Source organism: Oncorhynchus nerka, linkage group LG12, assembly GCF_034236695.1.
Source record: "Oncorhynchus nerka isolate Pitt River linkage group LG12, Oner_Uvic_2.0, whole genome shotgun sequence".
In the NCBI taxonomy this organism is placed as follows: Eukaryota; Metazoa; Chordata; class Actinopteri; order Salmoniformes; family Salmonidae; genus Oncorhynchus; species Oncorhynchus nerka.
The window spans coordinates 82,989,440-83,015,790 of NC_088407.1; the positions used below are offsets into that span (position 1 = coordinate 82,989,440).

A 26,351-nucleotide genomic window follows, 5' to 3' on the forward strand; every position below is an offset into this window, starting at 1 on the left:
CTGAGTAACTATCGCGTTCTTGCCCACCTCCCTGACCAAGGCCCTTCTCCCCGATTACTCAATTTGGCCGGGCGCCCGGCGTCTTGGTGGTTCCAAACTTCTCCAATTTAAGGATGATGGAGGCCGTTGTGTTCTTGCGGACCTTCAATGCTGCAGACATTGTTTTATACCCTTCCCCAGATCTGTGCCTCGACACAATCCTGTCTCTGAGCTCTACGTGGGACCTTATATAGACAGGTGTGTGCCTTTCCAAATCATGTCCAATCAATTGAATGTACTACAGACGGACTCCAATCAAGTTGTAGAATCATCTCAAGGATCTTAAATGGAAAGCCACGAGAATACTAGGTAATGGTAATGTCGCATGATTTTTGATTATTTTGTTTTAAGCCTTCTTCCAACCTTAAACACTTATGCCTAAATGGTTCATCTTTGAATTGTTTCTGTTTTAACTCTGTACCCCACATGGGAATTAACCGTGTAACCACGCAGAATTAATATGTCAAAAATAAACCTTCACCAACAATACGTTCTTCCATAATTTCGAAGGGAAATTAAGAGATATTGTTGAGGTAAGACGACTCACCTGAACGCCTGTCCCTCTGCATGTCCACGTGGTACCAGGCTCCATCGTTGACCTTGTTCTGGGTGGCTTTGACCTTGATGGTCCCTGAGCCCATGTCCAACAGCAGGTACAGACTGCCATCCAGCAGTTCTACCGCAAAGAAGTCCACCTGGGGGAGATGGTCAAGGTGTTTGTTCGTCATTGGGATACAACAGCCCCTGAGATATCTTTACAAAACAGGACCTATAAGCCCAATAAATCATTGAACACAGCCTTTTTGTTTATTCTCAACAGGGGTTTCATTTAAATTCCAATCAATTCAGAAAGTAAACAGAATTCCAACTCTAATTCCATATTGTCCTAATTGAAAAGCATTGAAGAGAATTGGAATTGGAAGTACATATACTTTCTGAATGGTCTAAAATTGATATGGAATTGATCCCAACCCTGCTCCTTACACTAGTGATATATTTGACAGGTTTAGACACAGCTTTACACACAGGCTGAGGTCAATACATGTATGTGTTGTTTGATTTAATCATCGTTCATCGTCTTACCTTGGTGTTCTTCTGGGTGCGCTGGGCCTCCTTGCGCTCCTGAGGCTTGCCGTGCGTGAAGAGGATGAGTCCGTTGGGTTCCGAGGTCCTGAAGTCAAAGGACAAGGAACCCATTCTCTTGGTGTTCCACTTGGGCAGGCTGATGTAGGCCTCGGGGGTCTCGAAGGAGACAGGGTCCAGGGTGGCCACGTTCTCACACTTAAACATCACATCCCCCTGGATCTTCATCTTGGGGTCCACGATATGCGCCAGACGGGAGAGCTCCAGACGGATGTCGTTGTTCTTGTAGATCACCTGGGGGGAGAGATTGGTGGCGGGGAAAAATTTAATTTATGGTCATTTGTTTAGGTTATAGTCAAGTTAGACTCAATTCGGGACTCAATTCAGGATAATGACGATGATTTTTGTTGGTAATGTCTGTTTTGCAGCAGTTAACATTTATGCATTTGTTGCCATATCAAACAAATTAGCCAGTGTGAAGGGGTTCCACTTTTTCACAAGGCTGGTGACGTAGTAAAGGCTAGATTAATTTCGAACGACGGAAGATCTGTTATAGCGCGATTTACACTTAAAGGTCATTTCCAAATGAGCCGACAACTGCAGCGATTATTTCTTTCTATTTTTCTTTGTATTTTTTGGTATTTTTTACGTCCATTTACTCCCCAATTTTATGATGACCAATTGTGATCCAATTACGGGAGAGGCGAAGGTCGAGTCATGCGTCCTCTGTAACATGACCTGCCAAACCACGCTCCTTAACATGTGCCTGCTTAACCCGGAAGCCAGCCGCACCAACGTGTCGGAGGAAACACAGTTAAACTGATAACCGAAGTCAGCCTGCAGGCACCAGGCCCGCCACAATGAGTCGCTATAGGATGATGAGCCAAGCCAAACCCTCCCCTAACCCGGAAGACACTGGGCCAATTGTGCACTGCCCTATGGGAACTCGCCGTCATGGCCGGTTGTGACACAGCCTGGGAACGAACGATGCAGACTTAGACTGCTGCGCCACTCGGGAAGCCCCCCTGCAGTGTCTACTTTGAATTCGATCTCAGCAACCATATCATTGCCTTTAAATGGTGCATAGCCTAAAAGTAGCGATCGCATTGAATCTAGTATCTATATCAGAAACAAATACATAATAAAACACTCAAAGATAACGTTTGTTAATTCCAGATTTATGTAGTCTCTCCATAACACGGCAGGTAAAGTTCATGTGGATCAGTCAGTCGGCTGTATTAATATATCTGTATTAAATACCAATAGACCAGGGCGCACAGAGAAACAATGGCTGTCTCTGACTGAGGTAATTGACTCTCAGTGGGCTGACAAACGCATCTGGGTCTGCTCTCACTGATAACGATGCTAATGGCTCCACAAAATAATGGTAGACACACAAACAGGAGCGAGCACTTACACAAACACACACGCAGGAGCATGCGCACACACACACACACAGACATACACACAGGAACGTGCGCATACACACACCCACACAGATACGCAGGAGTGCACTCATCACACACAGTTATGGTGGCCCAGCTCTTTGTTTTAAAGGTTAGAGGGACAGAGTAGCTGCCTTTGGTTGCTTGGAGAGCCTTATGTAATGCTCCGGCCCTAGACCTGTCTGCCACACACAAACCCACACACACACACACGGGCACAAACACATGCAAGAACACACACACTCACATCAACACACACACAGACACAAACAAGCACACGGAAGCACACACACACACACACACACACACTCACACATACAAACTCAAACAAACACACAATGTGTCCAGGCACCGCATATCCTTAAGAAATATTGAGCACCTCTTAGAGTTTCTTCGTAAACTAAAAAAACAACCTATTTGGGAATTACATCCATCAACCGGAGAGTTACACCCACCAGTGAGAACAGTGACCCTATTTGGGCATCCAATACATCATCAGAGAGTTTTACACCCACCAGTGACAACAGTAACAGTTCACTACAGCCAACCACTCCATTGTGTGACTGAGTAAGTGTCCTTAGCAGTGCAAAACAAAGTCCCACTAAGTGGCTAATATTTTATCACAGCAGTCTTGATGCTGTCAATAACCCAGAGGACAGCCAGACATAGGGGAATGAATGTGTGTAAATTGAAATCTGCTCAAGTGGAAAATTGAAGTGTTTTTCTCTAATTCTCCGGGCAGAACAGAAGCCCCTCTCGTAACAGAAGCCTATTACGAGCAGAGAACGAGCATGCATACACACCACTGCACGCACGCACACACACACACACACACACACACACACACACACACACACACACACACACACACAGACACACACACACACACACACACACACACACACACACACACACACACACAGACACACACACACACACACACACACACACACACACACACACACACACACACACACACACACACACACACATACACGAACAAATGCGCACACACATAACCTCTTTCTCTCTGGGTGTGTGAGTAAGTACACAGCTGTCTGAGTAGATTGTGGTCTGTGTGAGATTATTGATAATCTGGCAAGTTTGACAGTAAATCAACTCATCCCTCAGATACCTGAGGGCCCTATGCACCGTGTGTGTGCCTATATGTGTGTGTGTGTCTATGTGTGTGTGTCTACAGTATGTGTGTGGGTGTGTGTCTATGTGTGCGTGTGTGTCTATGTGTGTCTGTGAGTGTGTGTGTGTGTGCATGTGCGTGTGTGTGTGTGTGTGTGTGTGTATACATGTGCGTGCATGTGCATGTGTGTGCACCACCATGCATGTGTGTACACCACCATGCATGTGTGTGCGTGTGCGTGTGCGTGTGTGTGTGTGTGTGTGTGTGTGTGTGTGTGCGTGTGCGTGTGTGGGTGCGTGTGCGTGTGCGTGTGTGTGTGTGTGTGTGTGCGTGTGTAATGTTCTCAGCCTTTCCGGATCCAGAGGGTTTATCCCAGCGATCATAAATATGGGCAGAAGCTTTACCACAGTGAGATTAAAGTTTTACACTCTAAACATCCACACCACCAGGAAAACACACTGTATCCCCATCCAGCTGCACTATCATCCTAATATTTAATAACATAACATGGGGATTATAAAACAAATGCTATGAAATTATTGGATATAATACGAAAAATAGAAAAAAATGATGAAACTTTGTCCAGCTTTCCAAAGGGCTCTGGGTAGAACCTGTGCAATGTGCTCTGGTTCCCTCTATTACCTTTACAGTAAGACAGTGGGAGGCAGAGGGATGAACATGCATAGCAATATTAGGTTTTGACTTATCTGTAGATACACAGTAACATGACATTGCTTTACATTATACTGAACAAAAAATATCAACGCAAAATGTAACAATTTCAAAAGATTTTAATGAGTTACAGTTCATATAAGGAAATCAGTCAATTGAAATAAATAAATTAGGCCCTAATCTATGGATTTCACAAGACTGGGAATATAGATATGCATCTGTTTGTCACAGATATCTTTAAAAAATGGTAGGGGCTTGGATCAGAAAAGCAGTCAGTATCTGGTGTGACCATCATTTTCCTCATGTATTGTGACTCCTTCGCATAGAGTTGATCAGGTGGTTGATTGTGGCCGGTGGAATGTTGTCTTCAATGGCAATGCGAAGTTGCTGAATATTGGCGGGAACTGGAACACGCTGTCGTACACAACGATCCAGAGCATCACCAACATGCTCAACGGGTGACATCTGGTGAGTATGCAGACCATGGAAGAACTGAGACATTTTCTGCTTGCAGGAATTGTGTACAGATCCTTGGGACATGCTGAAATTAACATACATTTTTCTGGCAACAGCTCTAATGGACATTCCTGTAGTCAGCATGCCAATTGCACGCTCCCTCAAAACTTGAGACATGCATGGCATTGTTTTTGTGTGACACAAACTGCACATTTTAGAGTGGTATTTTATTGGCCCCAGCACGAGGTGAACCTGTGTAATGATCATGCTGTTTAAACGGCTTCTTGATATGCCACACCTGTCAGGTGGATGGATTATCTTGGCAATGGATAAATGCTAACTAAGACGGATGTTAACAAATCTGTGCACTAAATTTGAGAGAAATAAGCTTTCTGTGCAAATGGTAAATGTTATCAACCAGCACCAGGACCATGGTCAGTTCTTCCACTCCTGTCAACAACCAGCGCCAGGAACATGGACAGTTCTTCCACTCGTGTGCCATCAACAGAAACGTAACTATTAATAACACCAACTAGCTTTCTTACCTAGGACTGGCAAACTATAATACTTGTTGCCTTTGTCACCTATTGGATATCTATTAAAGCCAGCAGGATGGGGCTGGAGAAATGCAACCACGCTCAAATTCATAGACAGAGCTATGGATGCAAGGAATGACCATCTATGATTATCAAACTATATTTTTAACAATGTCTTGAGGCTGTACAGTGTTTATTTACATTTAGTTTAGGAATTTACAAGTTATATTCTTCAACAATATAATAAACAGTCAATTACTATGTTTTTATTCTGAATAGTCGTTAGCTCTGGAGCTGCAAAAACCCAGTCGATTGCAAATGACTTCAGTGCCACAAATAATGATTTTAAAATGTATTTACTAGACTAAATAAATTGGAAGAGTCGGTAGTTAAAACTTCTTCGGAATCGGTGACCCTTTCACGGGAAGGTTGAGCTAATGTATGCTAATGCGATTAGCATGAGGTTGTAAGTAACAAAAACATTTCCCAGGACATAGACATATCTGATATTGGCAGAAAGATTAAATGATTGTTAATCTAACTGAACTGTCCAATTTACAGTTTCTATTACTGTGAAGGAATACCATGCTATGTATTGTTTGAGGAGAGTGCATAATTTTGAACATGAAAAAACATGAACATTTATTAATAAACAAATTAGGCACATTTGGGCAGTCTTGATTAAATATTTTGAACAGAAATGCAATTGTTCATTGGATCAGTCTAAAATTGTGCACATACACTGCTTCCATCTAGTGGCCAAAATCATAATTGCACCTGGGCTGGAATAATACATTATGGCCTTCCTCTTGCTTTTCAATGATGATGGTACAAAAAAAATACAAAAAATGCATGTTTTTTTCTTTATGAACTTTTACCAGATCTATTGTGTTATATTGTCCTACAATCCTTTCACATTTCCACAAACTTAAAAGTGTTTCCTTTCAAATGGTACCAAGAATATGCATATCCTTGCTTCAGGGCCCGAGCTACAGGCAGGTAGATTTTGATATGTCATTTTAGGAGAAAATTGAAAAAAAGGGGTGGATCCTCAAGAGGTTTTAAGCTGTTTTATTTTAGGGGTTTAGTGAAGTCATTTTTGAGCCTTAGGACAAGGGGAGTAAACAGTGGCTTCACCCCCCTTGGCGTTTTTCCTATTTTGTTGCCTTACAACCTGGAATTAAAATATATTTTGGGGGGGTTTGTATCATTTGATTTACACAACATGCCTACCACTTTGAAGTTGCAGAAAAAATTGCATTGTGAAAAAAACAAAAATTATGACATAAAAACTGAAAGCTTGAGCGTGCATAACTATTCAACCCTCCCAAAGTCAATACTTTGTAGAGCCACCTTTTGCAGCAATTACAGCTGGAAGTCTCTTGGGGTATGTCTCTATAAGCTTGGCACATCTAGCCACTGGGATTTTTGCCCGTTCTTCAAGGCAAAACTGCTCCAGCTCCTTCAAGTTGGATGGGTTCCACTGGTACACAGCAACGGCCCTCTCACTACAACCTTGTTGTCACCCATGGCCCTCTCACTACAACCTTGTTAGAGAGTAATAGGATACGGCATGTGTCAAAATTGATTGATTGCTGACCTTATGACCTGATGACATGTACAGAATATGTGCCCCCGCCCCGCCCCCCCTGTTCGTGTGGTCATGTGTTAGAGGGTGTTTGAACTTTTGGGGCCCATGTCCCCCCCCCCTCCACCCCCCAGTTTTATCTCCCTTATGGTTGTTATGTATGAAGCAGGAATGTCTGGGGCTATAGATAGCGCTGGGGCCTCAGCATTATAAATGTCCAGAACAAGCCATTTTTTAACCTCTTACCTCTACCTGGGACGCTTGCGTCCCAACTAGAGCTCTGGAAATGCAAATGCGCTACGCTAAATGCTAATAGTATTAGTTAAAACTCAAAAGTTCATTAAAATACACATGCAGGGTATCAAATTAAAGCTACACTCGTTGTGAATCCAGGCAACAAGTCAGATTTTTAAAATGCTTTTCGGCGACAGCATGAGAAGCTATTATCTGATAGCATGCACCAATACACTACAACAGAAAAGCACAGCAGGGGACGTAAACAAAATAATTAGCATTTCTGCGTTACACAAACCGCACAATAAAATAGAAAACAGTCATTACCTTTCACCATCTTCTTTGTTGGCACTCCTAGATGTCCCATAAACACTATTGGGTCTTTATTTCGATTAAATCGGGCCATATAAAGCCAAGATATCGTTATATGTAGACTGTGTGATAAACGAAAAAAACAGCGATTTCACAACGTAACGTCATTTTTTAAAATTCAAAAAGTAGACGATAAACTTTCACAAAACACTTCGAAATACGTTTGTAATGCTACTTTAGGTATTAGTAAACGTTAATAAGCGATAAAAATCATCCGTAGGCGATGTATATATCATTAGCTGTCGTCTTGGAAAAAATTTCAGGAGAGAGCTCTTCCAGAATGATCTGGGCGGAGACCGGAGGTAAGCGGTGCCCCTCTTTCGGTTCAACCAAGAATCAAAGATGATTAAATTCACAAGATACTCGACTACATGGGGATGCTGTGGGAGTTGAATGCTCGGTCTTATCTAATTCGGCTCACTGTTAACAATTGCTGGAAGTGGCGCAAGGATATTTATTTCCATTTTCTGTGATCAGGTTTTCCTGCGCTTTCCGATGTAACGCACGTTATGTAATAGCCACAGTCGTGATTTAACCAGTTTTAAAAACGTCCGAGGGTTTCCTATACACACATTCTAACCATATGAACGTACTATATTCCTGGCATGAGTAGCAGGGCGCTGAAATGTTGCGCGATTTTTAACAAAATTTTCAAAAAAGTAGAGGGTCGACTGAAGAGGTTTTAAGACCTGAATATTAAGCATCTAAAAATATGTCTACAAGGGGAATTCTCGGAGTGCTCTGTAGCTCATGTCACGAACCCAACGCCAAAAGTTTGGAGGATATTTTGGTAGAGGCTCCCGAATGTTTTAACGGATTTCTGTGTACAAGCGAGGGCCATATTTCGTACATATTCAACCCGGAGGAATCTACGGTTAAGATATTCACAGACAGCGTGTCCCAACCCTTTTATCGTGCAGAACCCGAGCCTTTTTCTCTAGCGCTAAGGATGCGAGAATGGCTTAAAATAAGGCTAGCTTTGTGTCAAATGGAACGTGCCCTGAGTGCTTCAAGGCTGCCAGGATATGCGTTGGAAGAACAAGTCTGTGGACGTCAGGATCTAATGGCCCTGAGAGTCACATCCATGGGTTATACCCCGGACTCCAGAGTGACAATTTTAGCATGTGAACAATTTGACAGGTCAAATGCTACGAAAACGGTCAGTCCATATGTATCCTCCAAAGCATGCAAGGATGTACATTTTTTTCAAATAATGTTCAGTTTTAAATGGTGCGATTACCACATTTTCCGAACCCTGATGAATAAGCTGGACAGTCTTTTCAAAATCGTGAACAATTACGGCGATGGCCTAGGTTATCGTTGAGACATACCCGAACAACATAGGTTATCGTTGAGACATACACCGAACAACAACAAGTTCGAAGGCGGATCTTTCCCTGGCAGGAAAGTGGACAGAGCTTCGACGGAGCGCGGAAAAGACTTTGTGATGGGGAATTGGAAACGGATAATGTTCAGGGCTAACAGGACCCCATATATCTGTAAGAAATAGTTAAAATAAATGTTGAATTATAACGTGTGTTAAAATGTAGGTGTTAATTTTTGAAAATGTGTACCCCCCCATTTAACTAAGGGGTAGCGCTCTTTTCTCTCAAGCTAGGGTCTGGCGCAGACAACTGTAAGATCTGAAAAAAAACATGTATTATTTTATAGTCTATTCCTACATTGGGTATGTTATGAACATTACGTTTTATTAAAGTTTGTAATAATGTACAAAGACCTGCATCCAAGGTTTTTTTATTTTTACATAAAACACGTGTGCTGCATGTTTAAATATTATTCAAATGGGTTACTTAATTCAAACATGTCTTAAAGGTTGTACGAAATATTTTGGAATTCAATAAAAGGAATGTTTAAAAACGGTATCTCACCCTTTAACTATGGGAAAAACCTATTTAACAACGTCTTCCAACTTTGTCGCGAAGTAAAATATAATCAGAGTGTTTGTGTGTGTGTGGGGAGGGGTCTTGAGGCGGAGCAACAGGCGTGTGTGTGTGTGTGTGTGTGTGTGTGTGTGTGTGTGTGTGTGTGTGTGGGTGGTTGGTTGTGTGTGTAACATAAATCCTAAGGTTGGGGGGTCCCAGAACTCTTATCTGTAGAGAACCGTTTGAAACCAAGGTGTGCACTATCATGCATAAGGCATGTCGAGATATCAGCCGAACAGCGGGGGTTAAACATAGATATCTCTAATCTGCGGCCCCCACACACCCCGTTTGCAGACAGAATGTCACGACATCCCCTCCTGTTGTTTGAATTCACAGCCTGTGTTCTCTAAACCAGACATACATGGGTTGGGGGTGTAGCATACATCTCTCAAAAAAAACTCATTCCGAACTTTTAGATAGTTATGGACAGAACTATTTTTAACGCTGTTAGCATTGCTTTAGCGCAAACATAAAGGCCCGAATATTGAGCTGCACGGACAGATTAAAATAATAATAATAATATTCGGAATAAGGGAATCTCGCATAATGGATATTTCTGGAGGTGAGTAAATGAAAAAAACATATTTTAAGATTTGTTTGAATATTATTGGAATATTAACCCCTAGTTATTTGGGTATTTCAGGCCAAAAGGCCAATATAGGTTAAAAAAAAAATAAAAAAGTGTAGATATAGCGTATAACTGTTAACATTGTCTAATGGAATCTAGGATCCCCGACATTTACGCAGCTTTTACGCGATTTACCTGATCTGGAACATGATGGGGGTTCGCAGGAGCAAAAGTCTGGCAGACAATCACCAACGGCCTTTTTTCGTTGTAAGTCCTTATAATTAAACACATACCCAAGAAATATTTATATATAAACATTTTAAAAATAGGTTGTACTATTTTTTAAAACTATTTTATGTATTTACAGCCGACATACAGCCCTTTATGATAAAGGATGCCTTACGGACAGCTGACACGCAGGACTTTAATGCAATTCTACCGTTCACTGTGGCCCAAGTACACTGCTCAGAATCAAGCCCACCCGAAAACTACTGTTGGGCCGGGAACTTGCTGCTTCACGAGCCGGCGCTCCAGGGACAAGGTATGGGACCATTATACAGTTTTGTTATTAGTTATCAGCCTTTTTATTAGTTATAGATCTGTTGATAGCCTATGTTAAAACAAGGACAAATAATGTTTTTTCAGACTGCCCGGAGACAGACCCAGCAGAATCTGGAACGCTAGAGGGAAAAAGTCACACACCCCCGGTTTCGGCGATTCGTCACAACAAGCATCAAAAAAGCCGAGGTATTTTAACTATGTACTGTTAATATATATTATTATAACGGAAAGGTATTTGACATTTGTATGTAGCTAACATATATATTTTTATATCTAATAACGTAATTATGTATGTATTATTTTCATTCAGACTCCGCACAGGCGAAAAACGGCACAGACGACCACATAAATCTAGAGCTGGGGGATTCCGGCGCCCGAGCATTCCGAATGAAACACCCAAGAGACCTGTTTTTAATGACATGTCAGATGTTGATGACCAGCTATTCTGTGATGCGGCCAACCTTATAGACCCAGTCAATTCTACGGCCTCAATACCTGCAGCCGAACAAGAAAGGTTTTTCACATTATTTTCCAGGGCTTTGAAATCGAGGAATGTTTTGCTATACAAACGACTGGGGGATTTAATTGAGAGACAGTACAGAGACGATATGTTATTCTGGCATAGAACAATTCCACGCATGTTAAACAGCAACCCCATTAAAAAACGCAAATACAGACGCTAAAATCATACATGTAACACCAACCATTACAGAAAGAAAAAAACGAACACTCTTAATTATCCAAAAATGGCAGAACTAACGCAACACGGGGAGACAGTTGAAAGCCTCTTATCCCAGATTCCAGACGAACTCCTAGAAGTTATAAGACGTATGAACGATTCAGGAACGTTAGATGAAAGCATATTAACACAGATTCCAGCCGAACTCTTAGAAATGATTAATCGTATGAACCAGTCAGGGGGGGTTGAGGAAAACACGTTATCCCAGATTCCCGAAGCCCTCATAACCTTAATTAATCGTATGAACGCGAGTCAGACAATTTCGGCCCCGACAACCCCGACAGCGATAAAACAACCCGTAACGCCTAGGTCCGTAGAGTCTGAAACGCCACAAGATGTTTTTGGGGAATTGGACAATTATCTAATAAATCTGGCTGCAGATGTTCATGATAGACGTGTCAGGGTTGTGTACAGGAATAAATTCAACAATACAGAGATTCGACAGTTTTTCAATTTCCTATGTGTGAATCAGAATCTTGACTATGCTGTATTTTACATGATGATAATGGACACTCTGAATGACCTGTTAGAAACAGCAAGAGATTATGGCGAACCTCGTGATGTCTTACAGTTGGAAATATGTGGAGATAGCCTGCATAATTCAGTATCTCTTATTTTACCCAATGGCGAAGCAGATCTTGAACAATTTACAGCGCTGGTAGAACGCCTTGTTCAGTCAAATTTAGCCATCATAGCCGATCGAACCCTAGAGCTTGTAGTGCAAATAATACATCAACCACAGGGGGGCGGTTGGCAGAGAAGGAAGCTTGATAGCCTAATGCAGTCAGAAATCATAAGCAATAAAAGGGCCTACCTCATAAACGTTCACAATCCCGATAATAAGCTATGTTTTGCAATAGGCCTAGCGCATTTACTTAACCTCTTGCCTCTACTTGGGACGCTTGCGTCCCAACTAGAGCTCTGGAAATGCAAATGCGCTACGCTAAATGCTAATAGTATTAGTTAAAACTCAAAAGTTCATTAAAATACACATGCAGGGTATCAAATTAAAGCTACACTCGTTGTGAATCCAGGCAACAAGTCAGATTTTTAAAATGCTTTTCGGCGACAGCATGAGAAGCTATTATCTGATAGCATGCACCAATACACTACAACAGAAAAGCACAGCAGGGGACGTAAACAAAATAATTAGCATTTCGGCGTTACACAAACCGCACAATAAAATAGAAAACATTCATTACCTTTCACCATCTTCTTTGTTGGCACTCCTAGATGTCCCATAAACACTATTTGGGTCTTTATTTCGATTAAATCGGTCCATATAAAGCCTAGATATCGTTATATGTAGACTGTGTGATAAACGGAAAAAACATCGTTTGAAAAACGTAACGTCATTTTTTTAAAATTCAAAAAGTCGACGATAAACTTTCACAAAACACTTCGAAATACGTTTGTAATGCAACTTTAGGTATTAGTAAACGTTAATAAGCGATAAAATTCATCAGGAGGCGATGTAAATATCATTAGCTGTCGTCTTGGAAAAAATTTCAGGAGAGAGCTCTTCCGGAATGATCTGGGCGGAGACCGGAGGTAAGTCGTGCCCCTCTTTCGGTTCAACCAAGAATCAAAGATGATTCAATTCACAAGACTCTAGACAACATGGGGATGCTGTGGGAGTTGAATGCTCGGTCTTATCTAATTCGGCTCACTGTTAACAATTGCTGGAAGTGGCGCAAGGATATTTATTTCCATTTTCTGTGATCAGGTTTTCCTGCGCTTTCCGATGTAACGCACGTTATGTAATAGCCACAGTCGTGATTTAACCAGTTTTAAAAACGTCCGAGGGTTTCCTATCCACACATTCTAACCATATGAACGTACTATATTCCTGGCATGAGTAGCAGGGCGCTGAAATGTTGCGCGATTTTTAACAAAATGTTCAAAAAAGTAGAGGGTCGACTGAAGAGGTTAACCCCTGATGTACTGATCTGACGGCATTGCAAAAGGCTAGAGAGATCCAAACGGCGGTGGGTCTCGGGATCCATGAAGGCGTGGCATTCTCAGACATTGTCAAATTTGAAAACCTTCTGAATATCAAGATTGTGGTTTTGTACCACAGTAGAGCTAATGCAGCTCTCTTGAAGTTCCAAAACACCCCCCAACCGCACCCACAGATTCTGTACTTTTATGTGCAAAACGAACATTACTATGCCGTTACAAACGTCACGGCGTTCCTAGGGGCAACCTATGTGTGTTGATCCTGCCATACCGGCTACAGCCGAAAGGGGGGGAACTCGTGCCGTTATAACTGTTCTGTATGTCAGGATGCCGAGTGCCCTATGCAGACCCTAAACTTGACACCATGTGAGGATTGCCATCGCACATGTCGTTCGACCTACTGTTACGATAAACACAAAATTGAAACATGGCACCCTAAGGCCTGTAAATCTGTAAGCATTTGTGCCATTAACAAGAAATGCCCAAAATGTCATTGCAATTACAGCCTTAAAATAGATAGCCCTAAACCACATGTTTGTGGAATCCTACAGTGTCCAATCTGTAAAGGGGGTCTGAAAAGCAGAAATGCTGAAGTGGTTCAAGAAGTGCCACACGAGTGTTATATTCAGCCCTTGGCTGAAGATGAACCTTCAGAGAAATATGTGTTCTATGATTTTGAGACAAATCAACAATCGGGGGATCATTTGCCTATTTTTGTATCTACCATGACATTCACGGGGAAAAGTGGTCTGCAGAAGGATCCAATTGTGCACTACTCTTTCTAAAACATTTTAGAAAACCACAGTACCGAAACTTTACGTTCATAGCGCACAATGCTAGAGCCTACGACTCGTACCTTCTTCTGAACCCCTTGATACAGCAAGGCATAGCGCCGAGGGTCCTAGCGCAAGGGAGTAAAATCCTGTGTTTTGTAGATCCCGCCTTCAACCAGAGATACATTGACAGTTTAAGCTTCTTACCCATGAGATTGGCTCAAATGCCAGAGGCCTTGGGTTTTGAAAACTCTGTGAAAGGCTGGTTCCCCCACTTCTTCACATCTGAGGAGAATCTACACTATATAGGATCATATCCCAGCCCAGAAATGTATGGGTGTGATCAAATGTCTCCCAAAGAGCGAGAGAGATTCATGACTTGGTATGAGACAGTAAGACATGGCACCTTTGATTTCCATAAAGAGATGGAATCATACTGTGACAATGATGTGGTTATACTTCGTGAAGGATGCCTCAGATTCAGAAAGAGGTAATCAAAGATGCAGGTATTGACCCTTGGAGTTGTACAACGATTGCATCGGCATGCATGAAAACATACCGTACACACTATATGCCGACATCCTCTATAGCGATCCCCTCGCCTGACAACTACCGACGCCAGTTCAAGGCCTACTCTAGTGGGTCCATTCAATGGCTAGAGTATATGGCCCAGGATAAAGACATTTTTATTCAACATGCTTTGAATCGAGGGGAGAAGGCGTTTGGCTCTTACCATGTCGATGGCTATAACCAAGATTGACGGGGTTGAGACCGTGTATGAGTATAACGGTTGTTTCTTCCATGGTTGCAAATCTTGCTTTGTGCCCCAGAACATATGTGTCCTAACCCAAAAGACTTTTGGGGAAATGTACGAAGAGTTTCAAGACAAAGTTGATTCGTTACAGGCTACTTACGGTCTAAAAGTGGTTGTTTTGTGGGAGCACGAATGGACAGCCCTCAAAAAGTCTGATCCTCATGTTCAAGCATTCCTTTCCAGCTTTGACATCCCAGAACCTCTGGAGCCAAGACAGGCCTTGTATGGCGGCCGTACCAATGCTTTGACATTGAGGTATGTAGCGCAACCCGACGAGACAATAGGCTATGTGGATTTTACATCCCTTTATCCGCATGTAATGAGTTCCTCATGCTATCCTATAGGTCATCCTGAAATTATTCATCGTGATTTTGACTTACCTCAAAACTATTTTGGTCTGATCAAAGCAACAGTCTACCCTCCAAGGGGTTTGTTTATACCTGTGTTGCCTTACAGGGGCCCTCAAGGAAAACTTTTCTTTCCCCTTTGTCGCACCTGCAGTGAAAACATACAACAAACCCCATGTGATCAGACAGATCAAGAAAGAGCACTGACAGGTGTATGGGTCACAGCTGAATTCTCTAAGGCTTTAGAGATGGGGTATCGTGTGGCCAAAATCTTTGAAGTATGGAACTTTCCAAAGAAATCAGACACTCTTTTTAAAGAGTACATCAAGACCTTCTTGAGATGTAAGCAAATGGCTTCAGGCTGTCCTGCATCGGTCACAGATCAAGAAAGTAAAGACAGGTACATTCAAGACTATCATGACAGAGAAGGCATCCTTCTTGACCCTGACAGAATAGAGGTCAACAAAACCAAACGAAATGTGTCGAAATTGTACCTAAATTCGCTTTGGGGCAAATTAGCGCAGAGGTGTAATATGTTGACAACGTCGATTATTAAAGACCCTGAAGAATTTTTGGAATTCATTTTTTCGGACCAATACGAAATTTCACATTTTTCATTCTTGAGTCAAGACATTGCCTTGGTGCAATGGCGACGTAACAAGAAGTGGGTTCTACCCCGGGTAATGTAAATGTGTTTCTTGCAGCATTTACCACGGCCTATGGCCGACTTGAACTGTACAAGCTCATGGAGCAGCTTCAGAGGCGGGTACTTTACCACGACACAGACTCTGTGGTCTATGTAAGCAAACCAGGGGATTGGAGCCCCCACTCAGCAACTATCTGGGTGGCTTAACGAGCGAACTCGCAGAGGGTGACCATATCACAGAATGGTCATCCTGTGGGCCCAAAAGCTATGCTTTTAGAACGCTAAAGAATCACGTGGTATTGAAAGCCAAAGGAGTGACTCAAAACTATGAAAATGCCCAGCGTGTAAACTTGGAATCAATCACACGCTTGGTCGAGGGGTTCCTAAATGACAGGAATAGTGACTTGGAGATTTTGAGCTCCTACAAAAGATTGTTAGGGATAAAAAGGGCTTCCATCTGAGGAATGCCCCACTCATTAAAAGATTCAGGGTTGTCTATGACAAGAGAGTGCTTTTGCCTGACGGGACTACATTGCCCTATGGCTACTGACTTATGCTACAGGCCGCAGTGTGTCAGGCGTGACTCAAAAACTATGAAAAAAATACACCTCGTGTAAAAACTAGGAATCAATCACACGTTTGTTTGAGGGGTGGTTCCTAAATGACAGGAATAGTGACTTTGAGATTTAGGAGCTCCTACAAAAAGATTGTTGTGTATAATAAAGGGCTTCCATCTGAGGAAGGCCCCACTTACTAAAAGATTCAGGGTTGTCTATGACAAGAGACTGCTTTTGCCTGACTGGACCACATTACCCCTTTGGGTGTTGACTTATGCTACAAGCTACAGGGGTCTTAAAGCTTAAGATATAATGATACCCTGTCTGATGATGAACTTTTACCTCCTCATAAAAACAATCTGTTGATTTTGGACGATATGCTATTTGCAGGTAGCGAACATCCCGAAATTGCCCGAGCGTTTACCCAATATACGCATCATAGAAACCTGTCCGTGCTTTACTTGGTGCAGAATGTGTTTCACCAAGGTAAAAATAGCCGCACCATCAGTTTGAACGCCAATTACATGGTTTTGTTCAAAAATCCTAGAGACAAACTACAAATGAACACTCTAGCTCAGCAGATGTACACGGGAAGGAAATCCTACTTTATGGAGAGAAAGAGCACTGACAGGAGATAAAGATGAAGATAAAGTTATGCATGACTTGTTAACCCATGTTCCGGCACGTAACAGGAAAAATGTTAGCTACATTATGAACAAGCTAAAAGACTCAAATGGGGCAGCTACTTGGAATGACAAAGGAGAGTTTATCCTTCAGGGGGCTGTTGTCAAGGGTTCACATATACTTGACTTGCTTAAAAGTACCACATCTGCCCACAAGGTGGCTGATGACCGAAGACCTCCAGGGTGGCTTCAGTTTCTTAAGGCCCTGGCCATCCTCAACATACCCCTCTCGGGTGTACCCAACTATAAGATTCGGCAACAGATTCACTCTTTAAAACACAAACCGTCACCGAGATACAGCACCCCTAAAGATGCCCCAAAACCCTCGCATCCTTATGAAATGAATGACGATAAACCATTTACCCCCCTGAACGCCTCTGGACCTTTCCCTAATCCCGATCTCTCTGGGTGGTTAGCCTTTTGAATGACTTTTGAATGACTATGATTAAATTCAATAAATTTTATTTGAAAAATAAGCAATTTAACATTTGTGGCATTCTTGAAACATTTGGCGTGAGCATACGCCTTGATTACACGTTCTTAGAGGATACACATTTGAACACTTTTGATATTTTCTAACAAAACAAGCTACAACTTTATCATTACTTCTTAAATCATCCTTATAAAGAAACATAACATCTTCAAAAGAAACTCCCCGGGCTCTTTGGCATAGGTAGAATACACAGTGTTGACCACATGTCGTTGAAAGGGTATCTTGCACCTGTTTGATATTGTAGTATATCTTTGAGCCATTTTTGGTCAGAAATTCTTTAATAGATTTGGGGAAATGTGAAAAACCCGGGTGGGAAACCATAGGAATCAAAAAAAGTTGAGATTTTTCTTCCTCCTTCCTCTTCTAAGGTCACAGCTAGCCAATGTTCACCCAGCATGTTTTTAGGATGGGTATTGACAATAAACATTGCAGGCCGCACCTTCCATTTCTCCATAGGTAATTCATCACAAGCCAACACTCCGCAAAATTGTTTTCCAATCAGTCGGCTCATCAGCCCTTCCAACTCTTGGGTATTCATGTCTTTTGCTCAACGATCCTTAATAATAATCTACTAAAACCTGTCTTCGGCTATTCACCTCCAAGATTGAATCAGAGCAGGCATAAACAATCATGCTAACCGTACAGGCTAAAGGTGTACGGAAACGCATTTCCAGCCTGAGGTTACCTTGGGACACCACAGAAAGATTTCCTGAGGTGTCATCATCTGGGGATAAATGGAAAGCATACATTGTGTAACCCTCGGCAAAATCATTTCTGTCAATAGGTAAAGAGAGATCTTTTAGATGCCTCCCGGTAGCCAGGAATAGATTGTAAAATTCTCGCACAGATATGTTGTTATTAAATTGCGGTTGGAAAGCCTTAGCAGGGACCTGACGTCCGTCCTGACACAGAGCGACATACTCTGCATTGAAGTGTTGAAAATTAAAGGGTTTTTTATTTAAGCTGCCCGTATTGGAGGCGTGATCAACCAAACCTATAACTACGTATTGAAAGGGCCTAGAAATAGGTTTTCTTGACTGCAGATTCTGCTGCCCACAGGTATGCTAAAGGTTTTCATGGTAATTCTTTGGAGAGGGTAAAGGGCATTTCCTTTCAGCAAAGCCTGTGAGTGACCCAGACGAACTGCCGGATACCGATACTTTTTAATAAAAAGCGTGGCCCCAACACTTTTAAGCTAAAGTCCCCATCCGTTGCAGACATTAGGCAAAACTCATCCTTGGCCCTGGTTAATTTTAGTCTTAAATCAACCGCATTTAAGAGTAAACGTTCTTGAAAGAAAATGTCAGAGTGTATAGGGCCTAGCAGATGAAACTCTCGAGATTCTGCACAGTAGCGAGCCCGGGCGGCCAGGCCTTTATTTGCACCTGTGGATGGGTCTGTCGATTCCATAGAGCCTCCTGCAGTATCCTTGCTAAAAAGCCCTGCGCTGAATTGGGTCTTGAGAGTGTCTTCAGAGTAGTTGAGTAAGCATTCCATGATGGCACGGTAGGGGTATGTGGCACTGCTTTGACTGATTAGCCGTTCCCCCAAAGTCACATCCACTTGGGAGAAGATGGTGGCCACTGGGTAATTAATGAGACTCACTTTGGCATCGTTTGCAATATCAGTACCATCTCTTTTGGTTACTTTTAGACGCAAATGCACCAAGGTGTTGTTGAGGTCCAGATAGTTGTCACCGTTGCCTGGTATGAAAAACTCTATGGGGCCGTTGTCTGTAATGGCAGAGAGTGGGGCTATCTCCACATAACTGGACCTCTCTACTGAATGTTGGGTTAAGGGGGCCGTGAAAAGATCGAGCTCTGTTTTTATAGCTTCAGAGGACATGCGGTGTAAAAGAGCCATGGTGCTTGTTCTTTTAGAAAATACTTCCGAGTATTCTTTTTACAGTTTTTGGTCCAGACCTCCTCACTTTACCCCGTCTTTGACTAACTGAGTTTCTTTTAACCGTTAACCACCGTTTTTTAGGCTCAAGTCTTCGCCTTATACCTGGCGGTCTCTTTTTCGGTCTTCGAGACAACATCATCAACCCCGAGCCTTCTTGACTCTCGACATCTGGTGACACCCTTCTGTTTATCGCATTGGCGACAACCTCACTTACTATATTTTTTGCTGCTGATTTTAAATGCGGTTTGGCTATGCTGAAGCCTCTCTTCATAAACGGTAAAACCATCCTAAAGAGATTACGAAATATCCCTCCGATCCCCGAACCATACATGGTGGGCGATCCATAATATCCTGGTAACCCATTACCCACTTGATCCACATAGTATGTGACATACCGGTTAGGGTCGAGATGTCGGTGTTCCATAATTTTAATTTAGATGTATTATGTATATAAAATATATAATACTAATATTATATATGTAGAGAGGTTTTGGTGGGTCTAAAGTGGAGTTTTACAATCGTTTTACCATAAGTAAATTCAATGTTTTCGTTCTGATCCGTTTTAAGCTCAACAAGAATGTTTTCAATATATTTCTTGCTTACAGGTACGTAGTGTGGCTTGTCGTAGGTGACAGTGACGATGTCCCCATCCTTTCCATCTATATGAACCGTTCTCAGGAGTGGCACACAGCTGTCTCCGACCCTTTGATAGGATATGATGTCGGTATACACAAATATGTTGTAAAATCCTGCATGTATATCCGCGGGAATGGGAATAATTTATCTCTCACATACGTCCATGTATTGGGCCCCATCCCTAACATGTAGGCTAAATTACCACTGGTCTTTATCCCCCCTGAAGCATCTCCTGAGATTTGTACCCTTTTATTTATAGGGTTGTACATCAGGAATATTTCCATACTGTTCTGCGATAGCCGTTCATTCAACTCGGAGACGAGCCTTTCGACGGTTCTATAGAACCCTTTTTTAACCTTAATAAATTTAGCAGGTTCCGTTAACTTTTGAAATAAAATTCCCGGTCCTTATCTTTGATATTATACCAGCTATGGGGGTATGTAATCTCGCTGAGCCCTACTTCCCAGGCCTCTGATAACTCTATAGGCTTTGGAAAATTGGTTGTATAATTAGAACTCTGATTATTACGATATATGTGTGCTGACGCATTACTGGGGAGAGTCAGGTAGAAGCCGCTGTGTTCCATTATGCCCTCCGTTGTACACCCGAATGAGGATGTATTTTATCATGCATGGGGGTTTAAATGAACCCCTGATGCCTCCACTACATCCTTCTCTAATACCCAGCTGTTGAATTTTAGCGGCCAGTTTTTCCAGCGGACCAGCACCCATTTTTGACCTTTCTCTCTCTTTTGATCTAGAATCTCCTCTACGTGAAACACCTTGTCTTTACCAACCGTTACCTTCTGTAATTCCTGCTCATAAAAAGATCCCGTTATAAGTTCCCCGTCATAATCTTTTAATATGTAGACCGGGGGTATGCGCGGCAGACATTCTGTAACCGTGAAAAGCTCATCACTGTATCCTTGCACGTATTTTTTATCGAAAACACCCCTCAACTTGGATATACGAACCAAGTCCCCCACAATAAATTTAAAATGTATTTTTTTCTTACGGCGAAGAGGGAGCAAACCATACAGATTTTTAAAGACTTGAAAAGAGTTTTCCGAAGAGACTTCGGAGGGTTTCATCCTTATACTTTTATGATAACTATTGTTATACGCAATTACTAAATCTTGAACTATATCGATATATCTATGCGTGTTGTGCGCTGTAAAATAGCGCCACATCCTCTCCTTCAGAGTCCTGTTAACCTCTTCAGTCGACCCTCTACTTTTTTGAACATTCTGTTAAAAATCGCGCAACATTTCAGCGCCCTGCTACTCATGCCAGGAATATAGTATATGCATTTGCTTAGTCTGTGTGGATAGAAAACACTCAGACGTTTAAAAAACTGGTTAAATCACTGCTGTGGCTTTACCAGAACGGCATTTACATCGAAAAGCACAGGAAAAACTGATCACTGAAAATGGGAAAATATATCCATGCGCTACTTGATCCCTTTGATAAAGGTGAACCACAATTAATTGACTGAGGTTGCAGTACCTACAGCTTCCACACGGTGTCTAGAGTCTTGTCATTTCCCTTCGAGTTTTTTCTTGGTCAAACACATGCAGGACACCGTATCTAATCCGGTCTAGGACCGGATATTTTCGTTGAGTTTCTAGCCGGACATTTTTCCAGACGGACAGCTAATGATATTTACATCGCCTCCTGATGAATTTTATCGCTTATTAACGTTTACTAATACCTAAAGTTGCATTACAAACGTATTTCGAAGTGTTTTGTGAAAGTTTATCGTCGACTTTTTGAATTTTAAAAAATGACGTTACGTTTTGAAACTGTTTTTTTCGTTTATCACACAGTCTACATATAACGATATCTAGGCTTTATATGGACCGATTTAATCGAAATAAAGACCCAAATAGTGTTTATGGGACATCTAGGAGTGCCAACAAAGAAGATGGTGAAAGGTAATGAATGTTTTCTATTTTATTGTGCGGTTTGTGTAACGCCGAAATGCTAATTATTTTGTTTACGTCCCCTGTCGGTCTTTTGGGGTGTTGCATGCTATCAGATAATAGCTTCTCATGCTTTCGCCGAAAAGCATTTTAAAAATCTGACTTGTTGCCTGGATTCACAACGAGTGTAGCTTTAATTCGATACCCTGCATGTGTATTTTAATGAACTTTTGAGTTTTAACTAATACTATTAGCATTTAGCGTAGCGCATTTGCATTTCCAGAGCTCTAGTTGGGACGCAAGCGTCCCGAGTAGAAGCAACAGGTTAAAGCGTTCAACCACAGAAGCTTTCAAATCCGATCCTGTAGCAAAATGTACTATATTGTGCTTTTTCATTAGTTTCTGAAAGGTCTTATTAAAAAATTATTTTCCGCCATCGGTCTGCACTTTCTTGGGGGCGCCTCCTTCATTCAAGATAGAGGCAAATGCCCTGGTCACCTCAGCGCCGCTCTTATTCTTTAAGACCCGGACAAAAGCTATTTTAGAGAAAATATCTATGACCGTTAGCATGTAGCGGTTTCCTTCATTTTTATCTGCAAGGGCCTGCATGTCACATAGATCCGCCTGAAATTGGGACAATGGGTGTGTAGAAAAAACTCTATTTCTAGGAAAATGTTTTCTCACGGGTTTATGTAGAGTGTGCGCATCTTGTTGGGATAGCCACTCAGTGACTTTAGCATCGCTTAACCTGTGACCTGTTTCTTCGGCTAAAGCGCTGTAAACGCTCCTTACCACCATAAGACCCCGGGTTAGAGGGATTATAATAAATGTTTTTCAAAATCTGCTCTGCCATCCTTCTTGCCTCTCTGAGGTACAATAATGTTAATGAGCCACTTTCAAATAACAACATTTCATTTTCATTTTTGGGATTTTTATTTTCATGAAAACATTAGGTATTACGTATACAGACAATCCCTAATTCGTTGCAGGATACATGCCCCCCTTTCTCTATGATCGAATCATGTAAAACCTTGTATATTTGGGTTAGATTAACAGGTTTGTTTCGCTGAATTTTTACAACAGACACATCCGCTATAAAAGTATATAAACAACAAATATGATACATGGTACAATTAAAGGGTGTTTCAAACAAATAAAGTAAAATCTTAGACAAGGTTGTTTCTAGTTCTTCAGAATCACCACCAAGCCGGGTTACCATTTGTGTCCATTGTAGAACCTCGCCAGCATGGCGTACATGAGTCATGATTTGGTCCATTTTCAAAACACGCTCTACATTAGCCCCGGAATTGGGGTTTTGTAGAACGAGACATTGTTCACTTTATTTTCAATAATTTGATGCATAACACTTGTAAGTTCTCTCAAAAGAAAAAATGTATTTATTCTATCTAACATCGTATACATATAGTTACCCATTGCTCTACATCTAAATAACAAAAATGTCACTCGGGCTCTTGGGGTTTATTGAGCCAGAAAGCCAACACATCCGACACCACAGCCTCCCTGTATTTGTTATCCTCCACCAGGGTGTGTTGGATTTCTTTGAGTTTCTGGTGTATGTGAATTGCCTCCTTTAGCTCGTGTAGGAATGCTTCGGTTACCCCGTAAACTCTGGGGATAGACGGCACAAGGCCCATAGCCTCCAGGGCTCTGACCAGCGATGGTATAAACCGGGCGGGACCAAAGTCTTTTCACCAGCGCCTCAAAATTGTTGAAGAAGTAGTATCTTGGGGGATCGTATAGGCAGGGGTGCCTTCGCTGGCTGGGGTGATTAATCTCACAACCGATGCATTTTCTCGTATATATTCTCCAATCACCACGTCTAAAAGCGCGGCTACTGAGGCCTTGATTGTGTCAACAAAAATAGTACTGACCACCCCATCAAACACGTCCTCAGGTTGTGTACAGGTAGGGGGTGTCGAGGGTCTTGCCAGGGGGGAGTAGAATGGAGGGCTGCGAGGCATACAATCCTTAGTGTCGGGAGCCCAGGCCGTTTCGGAGTTCGGGTATGCGTTAGGAATATCCATGGTCAATGCGTAGGTTAAGAACTGTAGGTTTTAAGAACCAGCCTTTTTATTCTTGAACCAACCCTCGGGGTATCTGGGCGGGGTTAACAACACAGCTTACCTCGCTTTCTTTGGGGCTGCCTCTCCTGACGTTGTATCTTCTTGGGGTTGCTTTGAGTCGTAATCCTCAGGATTCGTATATATTATGCACTTCTTTATCCGTACAATGCTCTGGCGCTTTTGGCTCTGTACAAACAGAGCGTCCAACAGCTCCAACATTTGCAATTCCATTAAAGGCCAGCTTTTAAGGGGTATAAGCATTCAAGCCGGAAATCCCCGTCCGAACCGCCAGCCCTGATGTTTTGGTTTCGGATTTCCGCGGTGCTGACGTAAAATTCCACGCACCCGCAAGGCCGTCCATTTATACGTTGTAATTTAACTCTGTGAAATACTCTTCCTGAGGTGTCCGGGTACCTTCCCAACGGGTCTCGTAGCCTGTGAACAAGCTGTAACCCTTGGTGATACGGCTCAGTTCGGGACACAAAACCTGTCGAAAAACCGTCCAGTCTTCAACATCATAAGTCACGCCTAATTTCTGGTCGGTATATTCTTCTCCTTCGGCTAACGTATAGAGTTTCACGCTACAGGCCAAGTAATCAAACAGATGCCCCCAATGCTGTCCGTTAGACATCAACACTTCATCTTTCAGCGCCGTTGCGGGCGGTATCTGGGTTCTATACACGTTTAAAAACCGCTTTTTTGGTGCATCGTATATTGCGGCTGTATACTTTGCCCTTTCTCGATGTTTCAGACGCGGTCCTGCCTCCGAGGCTACAGTCATCACAGCTTTGCCACTGATCGCAAAATCCATGTTTAAAAAATAGGGTTTACGGTTCTGGGTTTCGAAAGCCTTGTTCTGGACATTTATAATGCTGAGGTCCCAGCGCTATCTATAGCCCCAGACATTCCTGCTTCATAGATAACAACCATAAGGGAGATAAAACTGGGGGGTGGAGGGGGGGGGGGGTAGGGGCCCCAAAAGTTCAAACACCCTCTAACACATGACCACACGAACAGGGGGGGCGGGGCGGGGGCACATATTCTGTACATGTCATCAGGTCATAAGGTCAGCAATCAATCAATTTTGACACATGCCGTATCCTATTACTCACTCTCTTGTTGTCACCCACGGCCCTCTCACTACAACCTTGTTGTCACCCACGGCCCTCTCACTACAACCTTGTTGTCACCCACGGCCCTCTCACTACAACATTGTTGTCACCCACGGCCCTCTCACTACAACCATGTTGTCAGCCACGGCCCTCTCACTACAACCTTGTTGTCGCCCACGGCCCTCTCACTACAACCTTGTTGTCACCCACGGCCCTCTCACTACAACCTTGTTGTCGCCCACGGCCCTCTCACTACAACCTTGTTGTCGCCCACGGCCCTCTCACTACAACCTTGTTGTCGCCCACGGCCCTCTCACTACAACCTTGTTGTCGCCCACGGCCCTCTCACTACAACCTTGTTGTCACCCACGGCCCTCTCACTACAACCTTGTTGTCTCCCACGGCCCTCTCACTACAACCTTGTTGTCGCCCACGGCCCTCTCACTACAACCTTGTTGTCACCCACGGCCCTCTCACTACAACCTTGTTGTCACCCACGGCCCTCTCACTACAACCTTGTTGTCACCCACAGCCCTCTCACTACAACCTTGTTGTCACCCACGGCCCTCTCACTACAACCTTGTTGTCACCCACGGCCCTCTCACTATAACCTTGTTGTCACCCACAGCCCTCTCACTACAACCTTGTTGTCACCCACGGCCCTCTCACTACAACCTTGTTGTCACCCACAGCCCTCTCACTACAACCTTGTTGTCACCCACGGCCCTCTCACTACAACCTTGTTGTCACCCACGGCCCTCTCACTACAACCTTGTTGTCACCCACAGCCCTCTCACTACAACCTTGTTGTCACCCACAGCCCTCTCACTACAACCTAGTTGTCACCCACGGCCCTCTCACTAAAACCTTGTTGTCACCCAAGGCCCTCCCACTACAACCTTGTTGTCACCCACGGCCCTCTCACTACAACCTTGTTGTCACCCACGGCCCTCTCACTACAACCTTGTTGTCACCCACAGCCCTCTCACTACAACCTTGTTGTCACCCACGGCCCTCTCACTACAACCTTGTTGTCACCCACGGCCC

At 42.8% G+C, this 26,351-nt stretch overlaps 1 protein-coding gene and 1 long non-coding RNA gene across 3 annotated transcripts in view; one reads left to right on the forward strand and one right to left on the reverse strand.

Annotated features, from left to right (window-relative positions):
• Positions 1-26,351, reverse strand: part of LOC115118574 (neurexin-3a-like) — an 824,201-nt gene that overhangs the window by 624,000 nt on the left and 173,850 nt on the right. Inside the window, exons 9-10 of the mRNA XM_065025866.1 lie at positions 1,123-1,416; positions 587-734 (exon numbers count right to left, since the gene is read on the reverse strand). Of these exons, the coding sequence (XP_064881938.1) occupies positions 587-734; positions 1,123-1,416 (442 nt within the window). The remainder of the gene's footprint in view (positions 1-586; positions 735-1,122; positions 1,417-26,351) is intronic.
• LOC135574369 (uncharacterized) lies at positions 8,938-10,812 on the forward strand. 2 transcript variants are annotated; one of them, XR_010465420.1, is made up of 4 exons: positions 8,938-9,062; positions 10,234-10,341; positions 10,442-10,615; positions 10,720-10,812. It is a non-coding gene; the product is annotated as an uncharacterized LOC135574369 (long non-coding RNA). The 2 variants fall into 2 exon arrangements; XR_010465421.1 differs by lacking the exon at positions 8,938-9,062 and adding an exon at positions 9,965-10,068.